The 18,009-nt window shown below is 39.9% G+C and overlaps 2 protein-coding genes across 5 annotated transcripts in view; one reads left to right on the top strand and one right to left on the bottom strand.

Annotated features, from left to right (window-relative positions):
- LOC126756393 (inositol-pentakisphosphate 2-kinase) overlaps positions 1 to 18,009 on the top strand; it is a 214,613-nt gene that overhangs the window by 55,571 nt on the left and 141,033 nt on the right. The gene's annotated exons all lie outside the window — the stretch shown is intronic.
- LOC126756390 (uncharacterized) overlaps positions 9,549 to 18,009 on the bottom strand; it is a 33,581-nt gene continuing 25,120 nt past the window's right edge. Inside the window, exons 2-4 of the mRNA XM_050469432.1 lie at positions 14,585 to 14,996; positions 12,402 to 14,474; positions 9,549 to 11,153 (exon numbers count right to left, since the gene is read on the bottom strand). Of these exons, the coding sequence (XP_050325389.1) occupies positions 10,593 to 11,153; positions 12,402 to 14,474; positions 14,585 to 14,935 (2,985 nt within the window). The 5' untranslated portion in view covers positions 14,936 to 14,996 and the 3' untranslated portion in view covers positions 9,549 to 10,592. The remainder of the gene's footprint in view (positions 11,154 to 12,401; positions 14,475 to 14,584; positions 14,997 to 18,009) is intronic.

The following is an 18,009-nucleotide window of genomic DNA, read 5'->3' on the forward strand; positions in this document are numbered from 1 at the left end:
TCGCTCAAATTATCCATCCTGAGACTATTTCCAAGGGTGATTTTCGGTTTTTCTTTTCTACTTGAACAACGAGGGCAATAAAAGAGTACGTGTTCAGAGTCTTCTAGTCACTTTGAGTTCGTCGGTCAATATGGACTAAAATCATAACACTAGACTAAAGTCCACAGCACCCATGCCCACTGAGTATTTGGGTCAGGTGGAAATCCAAGTCCTCATGTTGTCTATCTATCCACGAATGTATGTCCGGAATAGATTTAATAGATAAGACAGCTTCGCACCTGTCCTGAACGCAATAAAAGTTGAGCTAAAGCGGTAGGGTGAACAATATACGAAGAGCTATGGGAGCAGGTTGATATTTAATTATAGTTGGCAGCTCATCTAAGTTTTCCCGCCGAACTATCGCAAAATGCATTACTAATTATTACTTATTATATTATTATAATAAGTTTATTAATATACTAAATATATGGATGTATAAACTTCACGTCAAAGCCTCTTTGCCTTCAGATGTCGTCTCCAATTGTCGCCACAAAAAGTTCTACAGATTTTACGGACACATCGTACTGGTTCATTTTGAATGCGCGCTGAAAAGCAGACAACAACTTTTTGTGTCAGTACTTGTTACTTCCGAGAATATGTAATCATTATGCATTCACTCGAGTGAACAAAAAAGTCGCTGCTACAAGCAAATTAGAGTAGCCTCTTAAAACACATCCACATGTATGAAAATATAAAAACCTGTAATGCGACAAATGAACGGAAAATTTTGAGATGATATCTAAAAGGCTTTCACTTTAAAAATGAGTAGAACTTCAGTAACTGAAATAAGTCTTAACACCGCTCTCGGCAGGCGCTTCGGCAGTGCGTGCATCAAATGACCAAGAGCTTAAAAGTCAAAATTGACTGTCAACATGTAAACTCTTTTAAAACTTTAACACTTTGCTTTCTGCCAAAAGCAAAAATGTGACTAGCAAAACTAAAACGAAGAGGAAAGCGAAAGTGATTGTGAGCATGGAATGTCACACCCAAGCCAAATTCGACAAAAGCAAACGAGAGTACTTGCCTGAAGGTCACAGAAGCTTGCGAGGAGTGAAGAAAGCAAGTGAATTTTTGAAATATCAAACGAACTAATCACTTTATCGAAAAGTTTTGCTCTTAAAGCGTATCACAAACAAGTCCATAAACAAGCACAGAAAAGGAGCACACGCAAAACGAGCAAGAGAGGCGTAGACAACAAGTTGTTAGTGTGAATTTGACTTTTAGTCGTTTCGAAAGTAAGGTGAGAGGAGACAACAACAGCGGAAATACTATCACCTTACTTTCGAAACGGAGTAAACGGACTATAAAACAAGCTCAGAATATACAGAAGTGGATAATGCTGGAGATTTAGGATATTCGTAAAATTCTAGAATAAATAAACTCACCAACCGCTGAGAAGGTACAAACGTTAGGTGCATGAAGTTCTTTAGACACCGTCAGGTCTCAAAATAGAAATGAGTATACCTTGAAATGCTCAAATGAACTCAATTCTTATAAGGTATTTTCTGACTGGTGTGTAAACTCTTTCAAAAAATTACTGCCAACACAATCGAGCAAAGTTTTCAAAGCAACGGAAGCCATCTTTCCACATGCAATGCCGTCTACAATATAAAAACCCTTTTCAAACGAACAGCCGACCATGCCTCGGGCCTGCTACCTCATATGACCTATGAACCGCTTTGTCGTCGCCACGCAAATGTACTTTTAAGTGGTATAGTAACTCAAGCAAAAGGCAACAAAAATGTGACACATGAAATAAGCAGAAAAGAACAGAGCATATGAGCCCACAACAGCCGACGGCCACTGTTTTTGCTTTGCATTATTTGCTCTGAATTACTCGCCGAGGAAATTAAAAGTAAAACACATAAACATAGTCCCACAATTGGTGGGAGGTGTGTAAGCCGGCAGGGGCGTGTGAAGGTCAAGCGAGATATGATTTCGTGCGATTGTGTGCGTGCGTAACACGCGCTGATGGGTCACAGCTGATGCAGACGCTGATGACGGACGTGACATTCGCAAAATGAACGAAAATGAAAGCACGACCTCTTCAGCGCCGACCAGCAACCGAATAATTGGGTTGCAGACAAATACTTGTGATGTACTGCATGTAAGGGTGCATCGCTTTGGACTTCTAAAAAGGAATTTGTGGACGTACTCGAATGCTTTTGGGCACATGCGAAGTTGCATTTCTATGGCATGGAAAATGAGTCCATCGATTTCGGAAGTACATAATTGACCAAGTCAAAAACTACAGGTGCTACCAGTTTATACAATTATAATCGGTATTTGTTTTGGCTTCCACTACCCGCTCTCTATCAACTTCAGTTCCAGACTTCTTAAGTATTGCAGTATTTTTCGAGCCGAGGTTGCTGCCATTAAAGGCAGCTCCTTCAAGGAAGTGTCGAGCTCGTTTGAACTCACTAACCGTGCGATCAAGGGTGGTTAAGGAACGCCTAATCTCGGAATCGAAGGACCGCCGGCAGTAGAATGGAAACGTATCGGTTCTTTCTTGTCCTCTTTATTTCGAGAACAAGATAGCTGGGCTTCGCGAAACTTGAACAAGACTGGGCTGCCATCAGTTCATGTGCCATCGCAAGATCCTTTTGGCCCAATATCTATCGTAAGCAATCTATAGTGGTTCTAACAGGTCCTTACCATAATGCAGTCCATGCTGTAGGGTTGAGTATCTTACCCGACGCCAGCTGCAGGATCTTTAGAAGAACATCTCAACATTTTATTCTTGATTGTCCCGAGTTTGCGAGATCAAGACTTAAATTCTTGTGAGCTTCACCTTCACATCACCTTCAGATGTCCCACTGGACTGATGGGAATAGAAATTGTGCAAATTTTTATTGGTCATTAGTTCGAAGGAGGAGTTCTAATTTTATGACATCACCAAGGACTGACATCAAAGGTAACCTAAAATAAACCGCTTGTTCTAATATCTCTAAGTTTAGATACGATTAGAGGGGCGACGAAATGGAAAGAAAATAAGATTTTTCTGCGCACAATGAGAATTACCGGTAAACCCTGAGAATACTGCATTTAACACCCTCGACATATCTAAGTATATACCTACCATTTTATCGACGGAATTGGTAGTAGAACCCTGCGATTTGACGAAAGACTGCGGCGTATGGTAGGCAGCAGTTGCCGGTAGTGGTTAACCAAATGATTTTATTTGAATGTGATACACCACTCGCCGAATGTTGTTGGATCTCGGCTTGTGCGCTCTCATTATATACATATGGCACTTTTGTTGACTGCGTGCGTACATCCGTTTGCCCCGTTCCTATTCCCCACTTCGTACTTTTTGTACTTTTTTCCTTTCTACACCCAACATCGGCTGGACAGTGTAACACATTTCGTGTGAGTTAACTTTTCCCGAGCAACGGCAGGTTCACAGTTTTTTTCGTTTCGCATGTTTCCGGTGTGGCCCTTTTGCAGTTTTTGCCCTGTGCAAGGACCACAGGTGGTCATGGCGAATTGATGTCAAGAATTACAATTACCGAAAGTCAAGACCGTACAGTGAAAATTAATGAAAACGGCACATGAGCACAGTGCATGATTAATGAAATTCCAGCTGGAAGGGGCGTTGGTGTTTCGCTGTGGAACGAATGTGACAGGTTATGCAAGGCAAATCATGTTTCACGTTTCAAGAGCAAACAAGCAAATGGCGAAGTGTGTTTTTGCATTCTGACAGCCGTCGTTTGTCTAACGACATTTAAATCTTTTTTTCATAATTTCTAAAATATGGAAGGACATAACCAAATGACTATAATATTAAGTCGTAGATGCTCACACACCTGTTTTGATTGCCGTTATTATTTTCTAGTTTTTAAGAGCTTACGACTTTTTAATTCACGTGCACTTGAGAAGGGAGAGAACGGAAGGAAGTTTAATGTGTTTTTAAACTAGACAAGAGTGGCTTTCAATTACAGCTGTATATATTTACACACATACACGTGCACTGGCAGCTGTCCTTGGATCAACAGCCTGTAAAAAACCTTTTGGATCTGCAGCTTGTAAAATATTTTCGTATTTTAACGAGTGAAGAGCATTTCATTGTCGGAGATCCAATCAAACTGTGTTCGTCTACAGTATGTTGGTTAAAGTGATGCGTGTGAAATTGCCTTGGGAAACAAGTGGGTCATCTTGCCGATAACATGTTTAAAAATGAGCTAGCAATGTGTTGAGGGCCTCGAACATAAAGGAGCAGTGTGAAACCTGAAAATATGTAACCACGAAAATGTTATTGTCATCTTTCCACTGTGATATTACAATATTTAAAAACCACCGCCACTAATTGGAACTTAGTTGTACTATTCTGCATTCCCAACCAACTGATTGGACTTAGTCAAGGTAGTTTTAGACAATTAATTCAATATCATCAGCTCAATCATAATCATATCAACTCTGCTGCTCGACTGCTCTCCGTATGAGTCTAAAGTAGTCAAATTTTGCAAACAAACTATTAATCGTTAGAATGAATACAAATAATTGTAAAAAAATAAGACCTGCAACTTCAACAAACACCGACAATGTGACTCGTGTCCGCAAAGTTTTGAACACTGACCGTCGACTAAGCATTCGTTTGTTTGCCCAGATGTTAAATTTATCAAAATCTGTGGTTCATGAAATTGCGACGGAGCACTTGAACATATGCAAGGTGTGTGTGAAAATGGTCCCAAAAGTGCTCACTGACGACCACAAAGGTGTGAAGTGTGCCAAGAAAAGTTAAACATGTGTGAAAGTGATCCCAAATTTATGAGTAAAGCCACCGTACAGCCCAGATGTGGCCCCTCACCTTTGGTTTATTTCCTTGCTTGAACAGGCCGATGAAAGACAAACATTTTGAGATGACAGCGGAGATCCAATCAGCATGCACCACGGCTCTCAAGGCTATTCCGGAGAATGCCTTCCGTGACGCCTTAAATGCTTGGAAATCGCGCTGGCAGCGCTGCATCGGCGCGGAAGGAGCCTATTTTGAAAGTTTTTAAAAAATTTTAAAGATTGGTTCAATAATTTTTTTAATCGACTCAATCCTATTACTTTCCGGACAAATCTGTAAGATCATTAGTTTGTGAATTAAATCATTTTGAGTGAAGCAACCTTTGTTATTGTGAAAACAAGGGATTAAAAGAAATTTAGCGTGTTGATAAAACTTTTCTAAAGAATAATCAACCATCAAGATTTGATATCCTAAGTTTAGGCGTGGTCAAACGAGAATCGAAGGCGGGGAACGTAATGGACATTCACAAAATTATTTTGAATAACCGGAAAGTGAAGTATTCGAGATAGCAGACACTGTAAAGATATCAACTGAACTTCTACAATTTATGATTCACGAACACTTGGGTATGAGAATGCTCTATGCAAAGGGGTGGGCCTAATAAACCCAAGCTTTTACGTCGATATGTGAAACTGGATGAAACATAGCGACAGTCATCCGAGTGGACTTCACATGATGAACACGGTCCATAACGTGGAACACAACAATCGGCTGACAAGGTTATATTCTCTGCATTTTGATATATGCTGGAATAATTTTTATTGACTATCTTGAAAAGTGAAGAAGGATCAACAGCGACTATTTCATAGCGTTATTAGGCACTTTGAAGGACGAAATTGTCAAAAAACGACTTCATTTAAAGAAAAAAAAAGCTGTTTGACCAAGTCAATACACCGTGTCACAAATCCGTGAAAACCATGACAAAAATTCATGTATTGAGCTTCGAGTTGTTTCCGCATCTAACGTATCCTTAAGATCCAGACCTCCAGTGGCTATTTCCTGCTCGCAGATCTCAAAAAATGATCGCAGAAACTGAGGTCTATTTCGAAGCAAAGAACGAATTTTGCTACAAAAATGGCATTGAAACGTTAAAAGTCGCTATAATCAATATATCACCCTTGAAAAGAACTATGTATGAACTAAAAAAAGTGACTGATAAAATGTGTTTTACTATGTATTGTAGGCCGGGGCTTTTCAATTAAGCTGTTATTTGCATATGAATCTGTCATTTAATTTCGCATTTATATTCCGCTATGTACATACTGTTATTTAAATTCGTCACTAAGCCGATTATTTAGTTTGATTGCAGCATTATTAAAAATGTGGAAAATTGCCAGTGTTTCATTGAATGATAAGCGTATAAATTTGTATGTATGTAGATATGTACGATATTCTATTAAAATGGTCGTATAACCCAAAAGCTATAACATGAGTGGCTAATTTTTTTTAATATTTTCATTTATTTTAATTTTTGGTTCATATGCTAATCCATACTGGTCCATATTTTTTATTTATTGGCTGTTATTAATCGATAAAGATAACTGTATGTTTAGCTGTGACGCGTATTTATTAATAAAAATAACTGTCATTTTTAAATGAAAGTGAGTTATCACAATAATTATTTTTTTTGTAAAAAAACTGCAAAGATTTGCACTGTAAATTTACTTTTTAAGAAACTTTCTTTGACAACCCATTATTTTGGGTAGTGCGTTAACTTCTGTGCGAGTTTCACTCTTCTAAGTTTCGTCAGGATATTTCGGGACGGTTGTGAGCCAATTTATCTTTGTATCTGGAGAGATTTGGGCTTTTTTTTAAATCATTTCGATACTGTTTCACGGACCACTTTGTTTATTATTAATATTTTATCTTAATTAGAGGTTTTAAAATTTCATTCCGCGACCGTGAAATATTTTCCAACAAAACACGATTCTTAAACTGAGAGTGATCTCAGCTGGACCGTTAGCTCTAACTTTAATAGCTATTAGCGCCGTAGCAAATATTTTCCACCATTAAATGGAATTATACATACATATCAGATATTACAAAGTATCATTTCAGCAAGTCAGACATATGGTTAGGTAATAGTTTTCACTCCGAAAATGTGGTCACTTTTCGAAATTCACATGCTCATAACAACTTTCGTGCGAGGCGACCTTCCATTCGCTTTAAATAAGTTCTCGATTTATCTCGTTTAATGACATAAATTGCGCTTTATTTTCGCTTTCACTTACCAAATATGAAAACACACACATTCACGACACTTATGTAATTGTGTGTTTGCACCAACATGTGTGGATATGTCGATTTCACTGGCATCAAATTTCTTCACAACGCGTTATTTAAGAAAAAATGCAATCGTTCGATTTTTCTACTTCTAAAAAACTCCTTTCGCTCCCCGCCTCCAAACTGACTTCGTATTTTGTGCCAGTGTGTGCAATGTAAATTGATGTGGTGCCCATTTGGCGCACTGCAGCCATTAGTCACCAGCCACACGCGCATGCAAATAACCCTTCCATATACATATGTAGGCAAGTAGTTTAGCACCCACACACACATACGCGAGGGATTTTGCCAACGTGTTAGAGCTGCTTTTCTGCTCCGCACACGTCTGGCCGGCTGAGCGCAAGCAAATTCAAACGCTAATATTTCAACTCAGCAACCACAAATCGACTGAGTGCCGATGTCTGATAGAAGTAGTATTTTCGGAAATTGGGAAAGTACTTAGGAGTGACAACAGCCATTTCGACTGTTAGGCTCAATAAAGGATTTGCGAATAAATACGAATCTATTTCATATGTTTTCCTTTTCTCTGCGAGTCATCAGAATATTTACTTTCGAGATGTAACTTAAATTTTTTTTGACAAAAAATATGGCTTTATCCTGCGACAGATTATGTCCATACACGAGTAGAAGAATGTTTTTGTTTCAAAAGAAAGACTAAAATATAGACAACGTTTCTAAAGTGCTTACTTCGAGGCTTTCAAAATAAGTGTTTAGATAAAGATGGAATTATCTCCTAATTTGATTGAAGCCACAAATTCAAGTTATTAATCTTGGCGGTTGAACTCCAACTTTCTCAAAGACGCCAAGGAGAATAAGCTAAAGATTTTATAAAAACAATCTTAAAAATTGAGCTTGTATCCCCTCTTCTGTGTCGAATTTTTTAGCATTATAGTGGTTATGTTTCTAAGCTAATTCACTTTGCGCTTGAAACTCTGCTCGGTGTGTGCATTAATTTTGATGATCTTCTGATCCGCCTTCTAAAGCATTTTCAAAGTACACAGAGTAAATTATTGTTTGACGAGGAACAAGACCTTTTTTATTGCTGGAAAATTTGTTTCGAACGAAGGCCTTACGAAGAGGCGACGCAAACCTTTATTTCAGTTTATTAGCTCGGCTACTATCCACATTCTTTTGCAAAGGGTGTTCGCTCCAAGAAATACAAATATTTTCAGTTATGTTGTATTAAGCATAACAGGAGCTCTAAGAACCACTCAAATGGTGACTCTTGATCTAGTGCTAAACCCGCCACCTATAGATCTCTTTATTGAAAGCTGAGCAGCAAAATCGGTGGGCAATTATCGGCTGTAGGAGAATTTACACATAGAACCTTCAGGCATAGCTCAGTGGGTAATGGCGGTTCGGCAAGCACAGACTATACTATATGTTTCCACATTTCAAATGTAAAGGAAGTTTCAGAGTAAACATAGAAAAAGGTGCTTGGCGTAAACTGTTATACGGATGGCTCGAAAATGGTGGACAGAGTTGATGCGGAGATATACTATCGGGAGTTAGGCATAATGCTTCCTTTTAAACAGCCGGATCACTACAATATATTTCAAGCGAAGGTGTTTGCTGTTAGGAAATCCGCAGATCTAACACTAATGCATCAGCTGACAAGTCTAAAGCTAACATGACATCGTCATCGACAGCTAAGCAGTAGTTAAAGCTTTAACCTCGTTTCGCATTTCAGCCTGAAGTGTCTTGGAAAGAAGAGCAACAGCGAAAGTGTTGCCAGAACCAAGCAAAATCGCTTCTACTGGACGGCAGGTCACGAAGGCATCCAAGACAATGTCTGACAATGTGTCAAGACGAAATTGCCAAGAGACATGTACTGCTGTCACCCGAAAACATATTCTGCATAGGAAAACCCATGCAATGTCTCAGGTCTGGACGGCAGCCTGACAAGGAAACTCAAAACGCGATGGAACGATCTATCTGGGTGCAAAACTGCAAAGTCATGTGTAAAGCGATTGATCGATAATATACAAAATTTCTACTGGCACTCGAATACTCACTGGTCCCATATTGGCGGCGACACATCTTTCAGCATGAGGCTAAAAGGCCGAGAAGATTGCAGGAAATGTCAAGAGCAAGGCATTTGTAACGCATAAGCAAGGCTACGATTTAAGAATTTGGGGTCCTCACGGTAGACGGCCAAAGAGTGTGCTGAAATAAGCGTCAAGCGCATACATTCTAAGGATTTACTACACCTCATGGACTTCGTAACGGAACTTTATCTGACATCGCAATGGACAAAATCGGTCTGTGCGTGGCTCATTTGTCTACCAAACTAGCCTAACCTAACCTAGTATTATGTCTGTGATTCGAACCCAAAATCAACTGAGTGTTATTAACGCACTCGGCTACCTTGAGTTTCGTTTACTTACGTGAATTATTTATCTCAAAAATATTGAAACACCAAACTGACTCATAATTTGTATTTGAATTGCTTTTTTTTATTACATTCTTTCAATAATAATGCGAAAAAAGACAAAGGTACGAAAAAACTTAATTGTATGAATAAAATTCGTGAATTAATTATTAATAAATTTGTCTGCATAAAACAGGACACTATAAATATTATATACAAATATATAAACATAAATATATTACATTTTTTGAGTAGCAAAATTATTGCGTGTCATTTGTGATTTATAAAGCGAGAGCAGCAAGCAGCAAAAAAACGGCTCACACGCAATTAATACAAACACACACACTCGTTGCCATTCTATAGTGATAATATCGGTCACACAGCGACACACATAAATTTTAACGATTTTTGGCACATAACTGACTACGTTACTCCGTTGAGTTCGCACATTCGATGTGGAAATGGTTTGTACATAATTAATTTAATTACAAGCGCTGTCAAAAAGCAATGCGCGAATTATGGCATGTTTTCAAAATCACGCGTAAATCATTAGCGCACTACATACATACATGCTTACTAGTTTACATTTAATTTTTAATTAATAAAAAAATTATGCTAATTTATAAACATTTTTACAGATTAATTTATTTACAACATTTTTCGCTCAAAAGCGCGCTTTTCGACGCACACAACAAAAATAAAACCATAAAGTAATATATGCATATATTTACTTTTAAATAAATAATACACATATACACAAAAATATCAATTTTATTTTTCAAATTCTTAAAGAGTCTTTGCGCACACTTTTAGCAAGTAAAAGTGGCAAAAACTCGTTTACACTGCGAGCGTCAGCGGCAGTTCCTTTTTTATGCCGGAAAGCGCCTCATGTCAGCGCCACGATGAGCGCATACGCGACGCAACAAGCGCGACTGGCTGGTAAGTAAGTCTGAGGCGAGAGAAAACAAGCGGTAATCGTATTTACGGGACTAGCAGCTGACTGACCGCCGTGACGACGATTGCAGAAGTCTAATGACCCAAGGCGCTCAACGCACAACGCGCAACATACATTTGCAGCTGTGTTGCATGCCATCCAGCAACAGCCACTCAGACGAAACTCTCCTGACGCGTCAAATTGAATTTGAAATTGCCTCTGCCACTGCCACTGCCACTACCACTGCCGCTACCGCCAACTGCGCCCGCCATCGCTTGCGCGCCAACACCATTTCCAGTAGCGGTAGTCAGCGCGCCATCACAGCCGGCCTGCGCGGCAGTTTGCTCCTGTTTTTGCGCCTGCAGCAATTGGCGCGCCAACGCCGAAATGTCTCTGCCATGGCTACCGTCCAGGGACCATACCTCCATGCCAGCACCAGCGCCACCACCACCACCAGCGCTGCCAATTGACAGCGCCTGCCGGAAGAAGGCGGGCACGCGATGCTGCTCCAGCAGTTCAATGCCCAGACTGGACTCGTGCACCAAGTGTGTCAATGTATGCAGAATAGCTTTGATAGTACGGCGCTGTGCATCGCTCTCGGCGCGCGATTCGTAGCACTTGTAGAATTCCGTTTGGTATGCGCACGTGATGAAATTTATGATGCTGCCATTGGCCAAGTGACTGTGGCACTTCTTGTTCATCGACATATTGTGCAACATCGCTACGATTTGTTCCTACAATGGAGAAGAAAAAAACAGGCTACGAATTAGCATAAGTCGAAATTTGATTGCTAATATTCCAAAATGAATGTGCCTCATGGCAATTGAATAGGCATACGCTTTCACACACACACACGCACAGAAGGCTCGGTGCCTCTGTCGCAGAAACACAGAAAGTGAAGAATTAGGTTGTGCCACTAAAACAAAATGAGAAATACATTTTACTCTAAAAGAAGCAGAAAAGAGAAAAATTGCTTTACAAATTTGGAAATAAATTTCACCAGCTCTCATCCCCTCCCCACACAGATTTGGCAACCGGAAGTAGCTGCCGCCAACCACCAAACTGCTTTAATGCTCATAGGCGTCCGCACAAAGCTTAAGCACTTTGTCATTTGAAAACTCTGTCATGGGATGAGTTCATTTGCTTACCAACTCGTGCCTTCATCCCTCTCGCCCACAGTCGTTTGCTTTTGGTTGCTCTCTTCATCCAACAGCCACTTTAATATACCATTTGAGCGAATGTTACTTGAAAAGCTTTCAATAAAATTAGAAATGGCTTTTTAGTAGCGATTGACTGAGTGATTTATATACTCCAGCGGCCATCCGGCGCAGCCTACAGCAGTACCCCTCAAATACTCAAAATGGCTCGGCATCGATTCATGTCATTCGTCAGTTCAATGTCCACACACAGCACAGTTGGCTCGGAGTGTTGGTCGATTTACGAGATTTTTAGTTCCTTCTTGTATGCCATTTCTCATTCGGATCTCACACTACTCGCCTTCTTATGGCATTTGGGCCGCATACTCATCCTTACCTACGTCAGTTTAGAGGCTCATAAAATACACATTCTAATATAAAATTGATTTTCCTTTCTGGTTTAGGTTTAGTTTTACTTTGAACTTGTGTTCTTTCTGAAGATAATATATGATGGCTTGTCCTGTTGAATTGGGTGTTTTATAAGTCACTTCGTGCCTTCGAAATTGGGACAGTTGGGGGAAAGAGACTTAGAATGGCTATTTATTTTTCAATTGACAATTGAATCTCAAATATTTCTTACTAATGGGAATGAAGAATATCCTTTTACGTTAGAACTCTATTAGAAGGTTGCCTTAGAGAAACTTTTCTTTTTCTAAAATATCGAATAAGATCTGGAAATGATAATAAATATAGACATAATCTCCTTTCAAGTAACAAACAACCAAACCTTTTCTCGTAAAACACATACACACATACATAAAGAAACGTTGGTTATTATGTACTTACGTAGAGAAAAATAGATGCTTCTTCGCTACGAGTCTGCACCACCTCGACCAATTTGAAGATTGCCTCATTTGACATTATCGAGTAATGTGACGTCACCTCGATGCGACTCAGATTATTCAAAGCAGCTGCACACAAGAGCAGTGTCTGCGCGCACGCAGTACTCGTTATCAACTGCGTCAGCCCTTCCACTATGATCTCTGCACACGCCTTCAGGCCATCAACACGATGCTCAGGACCATGCCAAGCAGCAGTGATTTGCGTCAGCAGTGATACTGCCTCGCGGCGCTCAATATCGCCGCGCTTAAATTCGCCTTTCCGCTCTTTACCCGGCACTTGTATAATGTCGCGTACGATTTCGATGCCACCACAAGCGCCCAGCTGCGCAATGGCCGCTGGTGAGCAGCAAACCGTAGCAAGTGCACGCAGTGCTTGCGCGCGCACTGAGGACAGCTTATTCTCGAGGCAGACGATGAATAGGGCGCGCACGGCTTCATTCTGCACAAATGCGTCGGTGAGCGAAGCGAAGCCCTCGTAATCGATGTTCATCAGCGTCGCAATCATGTTGATGTTGGCACGCAGCATGAGATCACAGTGACCTTGTTCGACGCTTTGTACAATAACACGCACCATTTTCTCGAACAGTTGCCGCAGACTAATCAGCAGGTAGCGCTTCAGCACGTGCACATCATCTAACAACGACTCTAGATTGATGTAGTGTTGGCGCTCGAGTGAGTAGCGTGTGTCCTTGGTTATGATATGTATTTGCTGAATATTTTCGTCATAACGCTTGCGATCGGCGCGCGACTCATTGAAGAAGACAGCGCGTCGTTCGAGCACCTGTGTAAATTCGGCGACATTCTCCACCAGCTGTTCAGCGCCAGAGAGCGCCTCGTGTAGTGTGGCCTCCTGCGCGCCGGACAATATGCGCTCCACTCGCTCGAAATCCGATTGCATATAAAGAGCGCGCTGCTGCAACTGCCGTATCAATTTGGCCACGGTATTCGTCGTTATCGTCAGATTCTTGAAGGCTTCTTGCGCTATAGACTTAGTTTGTAGTGTAGACATCACTTCGTGTTCGTATGATGAACGCAAGTCATGCAACCAATGCTGCAGATCCGGTGCATGTCCGTTTAACAATGGATTATCATACTCATGTGTGACATGGCGGAAAGACATCTGCGTCCACGGCTTCGCACTGCTGAGTTGTGCGGCTTTCGGTGTGCTCGTACTAGCCAAAAAGCGCTGTTCGGTTGCTTTCAGCGGCGACAACGTGTCGTCCATATCGAGCGCTTCGTACTTAAGCGTATTGTTGTTGCTATCTTCCTGGGGCGCGCTCGTAATTTCACCACCGGCGCCCAGTACTACCGTTTCATTGTTGTACGGCTTTGCGTTGGGAGTTGTGGCAACCACACCAAGATAGACAGTTTCATTGTTGTAATCTGGCACAACATGCAAACGCGTACGTGAGCGATTATGTTCCGCTGAACGATCAAGCTCATCAAATGAATTGCTGTCTTTCACCTCGCTGCCGGCATCGCGTTCCTCATCACTATTATCTGCATCCTCGACTAAGGTGCGGCGCTTTGTGGGCGACATGGGTTTCGTGGGCTGACGTATGATACGGCGTCGTCGTTTCGGTAGCTGTTGTTGCGCTTGCTGCGGTCCGGCAACGGCCAGTCCACCGCTCGCATTAGCATCGTCGAAATTCAATTTCTTCGCAGCACTCACAGCCTCGTCCATCAACAGCTCATCAGCAGTCAAGCATTGCGGCAAATGTGACTTTGAGTCCTGCTTCGCGGCTAAGGCGGCATCCAGCGTGACCGTTGTGGCAGGTGAACCGGAAAATGATATACGACGCGATACGTTCACCAGCGGTGAATAGAATTCCGATTTGCCTACGCGTCTGATAACTGTGGGTGGCGTCTCAACCGCCGCTGAGCGCACTGAACTCGGCGAACTGGCCACACTGCGTGCACTGCCCGTCGATTTGGCGCTGGGTGAGGAGGGTTTCGACGAACGTCCGCCGAGACTGCGACCGCTGTGCGACTCATCATTGTCAGAGAAGCCCGAGTCCTGCAAATATTCGCGGAGCAATGAAATTTATGCTGATTAGTAACAATGCAATGTGAAGTACAAGAGAATTATATTCAATGACTGTCGCCTTATGATGTAATATCACTCACCTGGCTGCGCAGACTGCCGGGACTGTCACGTTTGCCCCACGACAACTTCGAGTGGTTGTGCTCGTCATCGACTTCCTGTATACGCGACAAATTGCCCACGTGCGAACGAAAGCTGCCCGAATCCAGCGAATGATATCCGCCACTGTGGTTGTTGTAATGTGTACGCTGCGCATTCGGTTGTTGTGTCTTTTGTGTAAAGTAAGAGCCGTAGTAGAAACCGCCGCTTGTGAAACTGCTGCCGTCGCCGATGGAGGATGCGCCACCCGCCGCAGAGGACAGCGCCAAAGAGGAGGGTAACTGTTGATTATCGGAGCCCCACCACACTTTGCTGTAGCTGCGTTGGAAGGCCATTGCTTTTGTTTTTATTGTTTTGTGATAACACTGAGCTGGAGAATTCGTTAAAGGAGGTGATCTGTAAGCAAGAGAGTAAAAAAACTTTAGAATGAACCTAATAATTTAAGTTGAAAATTTATAGATTTTTAGAACGACTAAGAAGTAGTAAAAAGCACATCGTAATGTCTGGTTCTAATTTAAATTAATTAAGAATGAAAATAAAATTAATAAAAAATTTAAAATTAAAACTAAAATTAAAATTATATTTAAAACCAAAATAAAAATTAAAATTAATGTTAAAATTAAAATTAAATCCAATGCATGCGTTTAAAATGCATGAAATTAAATTTTTAATTAAAATTAAAATTAAAAAGAAAAAACAAAAAAGAAGAAGAAAACAAAATTAAAATTTTAAGCAAAACTAAAAAAATAAAACGAAAAATTTTAAGCAATAATTTTGTTATTGATTTGGTAGTGTATAAACGAACAAGAGTTAGCATAAAATTGGCTCTCCCTATATGAATATATATAACGGAGCTTGCAATTAAATGTGCAAATATACCGTTATTTGTAGAAGTACTTATAAGCGCATTTGTAATACACAAGCAAACCTGTGCCCTGAGTGCATTTACGAGTACAAATACCCTCGTTCCACATGAATGACCGTAACAACTATGCACATACTCACACACTCACATACACTCTCAGTTGTAACTTACAGTTACACTTCTGATGTTGCAACAGTTTTACAAGTACTCCACAACACTGTACTGCACTTAACTTCGATTCCAGGTAACTGGGCACTCACACAGGCTCACAACACATACACACACACACATCGATATCGCAAACGTCAACAGCCACAGCAATCGAACTTATTTAACGAGAATTACAGCAAAAATTGGCATTTTATTGGTTTCCTCTATGCACCGTTTCGCATGCATTGGATGAGGCGGAAGTGGAGGCAAACCACTGGGCGAGCAATAGGTGTGTCGACACAACCACAAACGACTGCGGCTGTACGGCATGACATGGAAGGGTAATATTTGTGTGTGAATGTGTGTGAATGTGTCTGTGTGCTATTACGCATTAGGAATCACACATTGATTGCTGCCATTTATGAGCAGTTGAAATGGGTCAACTCAGGTGTTTGACTTCTAACGGTGGTTTATAACCGTATTACCCGAGTGTGCTCGTTATAAGTGCAGTGTGCTGCTGCTTTTTTGTTGATTGTTGGCAACGTGACGAGTAAATATGTGTGGTACAAAGCTGCCCGTTGTTGCATAATATGACTGGTCAGTATTTTCGTACTTTGAACTTTTTGGAGGGTGAGTAAGTTATGAGTCGAGTAGTAATATTCTCATTGTTGAGAAGTTCGCTGAAATTAATACATTTCAAATTAAAATAAGACAACAAAAAATACTTTAAAATGGTAACAAATCGCAGAGGTTTCAGAAAAATTTTAAAATTTGTTTGGATGGTTGCCATCTATTTTAATTGTTTGCTTTATTTTATTTTTAAAACATTCAATATTTCTTTAGAAATATCAAACTAATAATGCTCAGCAAGGATTTTTTGTGCAAAGAGTTGCCACCTGTACTAAATTTTTAATAAATTTTATTTATGAAAAAAAATTATATTATATTTAAAGATACCAAACTAAATATGCTTCAGAAATATTTTTTGTATAAAGATTTGCCACCCACATTTATATTTTTCTTCATTTTATAAAAAAAAAATAAATATTTCATAATAAATATAAAATGTAGATGCTTTTCGAATATTTTTTGTGTAAAGAGATGCCACGTGTTTAAATTTTTTACTTAATTTTATTTATAAAATTTAATATTTCTTTAAAAATATCAATCTTGATATGCTTTATGAATGTCTTTTGTGTGAAGAGTTGCCACCTGTTTGAATTTTTTACTTAATTTTATTTATAAAATTTTATATTTCTTGAAAAATGTCAAACTAAAAATGCTTAAAAAGGGTTTTTTGTTTAAGAGTTGCCATCTGCTTTGAACGTTAAAGTAAATAGAGATCATCAGACGCATAAATACTACTTAACGAAGACACTTTATAACACCTCTCATTGGAAACGATTTTGGTTAGACGCCATTTGTCCGTATTTCACTATTTTTCGAATTTTGTTACTTGAAAAAAAAATGGCAATATCTTGAAATTTAAAATGCGTGTTAAAATCCTAACTATGTCTATGCAGCATTAAATTGTCCATTTCACAATTTAATAATTCCAATTTCCCTCACTTCCTTAGCTTTGTATACATTTCATTTAAGCTACAGAATATAAACAAATCCGATGAAAAGAAACTGCACAGCAAACAATCAAACAATCACAATATCAATTTTATTATATTATACACATTTTTATGCATTGCATCGTATTTTATTTACCAAGGATATGGGCAAAGAGCTTAAGCGCTTTTTTCGCCCGCTCGCCCGCTCGCCCCCTCCGCACAACACGTGTGCATTCAATATACTTTTTAATTTGTAATATATTTTAAGCAACATTGAATGTAGCAATGTAACAATGCAACAATGCATAACCGCATAAACAAACAACGGTTTATGTGCACACCCATTACACACGTACAAATAATTCCCACTTGCTTCGCGGAAAAACACCGAAACATCGAAATGATAGTTGGTCGCAAGCGAACACAATTGCACGAAGATGGACTAGTGTGATGGCGACCAGTTACTGGGGCAGTTAAAAATGGAGCAACTTCGGATGTTGCAAAGCGCAATTTCATTGAAGATAAAATACATTTATTAACAATATTGAAAAGGGTGACTCGTATTTTTTCATAATAAAACATTACGATCCCAAAATTTAAAATTGCATTAAAAAAAAATTATATATAAAACTATTAACACAAACTGTCCTACAAGGCAAATAGGTGTCAGTTACTACCGTGTTACGTATACGCCATGACACACACACACGCGATTTTAAAAGGTTGGCTGCCATAAAGGCACACACATACACATGCACACAGCCACACAAAGCCGAAATAGAGCAACACAAATAACAATGATGCTGTGTGTTTGTGTACAACAACAAATGTACGC

Source organism: Bactrocera neohumeralis, chromosome 4 (genome assembly GCF_024586455.1).
Source record: "Bactrocera neohumeralis isolate Rockhampton chromosome 4, APGP_CSIRO_Bneo_wtdbg2-racon-allhic-juicebox.fasta_v2, whole genome shotgun sequence".
Taxonomy (NCBI): domain Eukaryota; kingdom Metazoa; phylum Arthropoda; class Insecta; order Diptera; family Tephritidae; genus Bactrocera; species Bactrocera neohumeralis.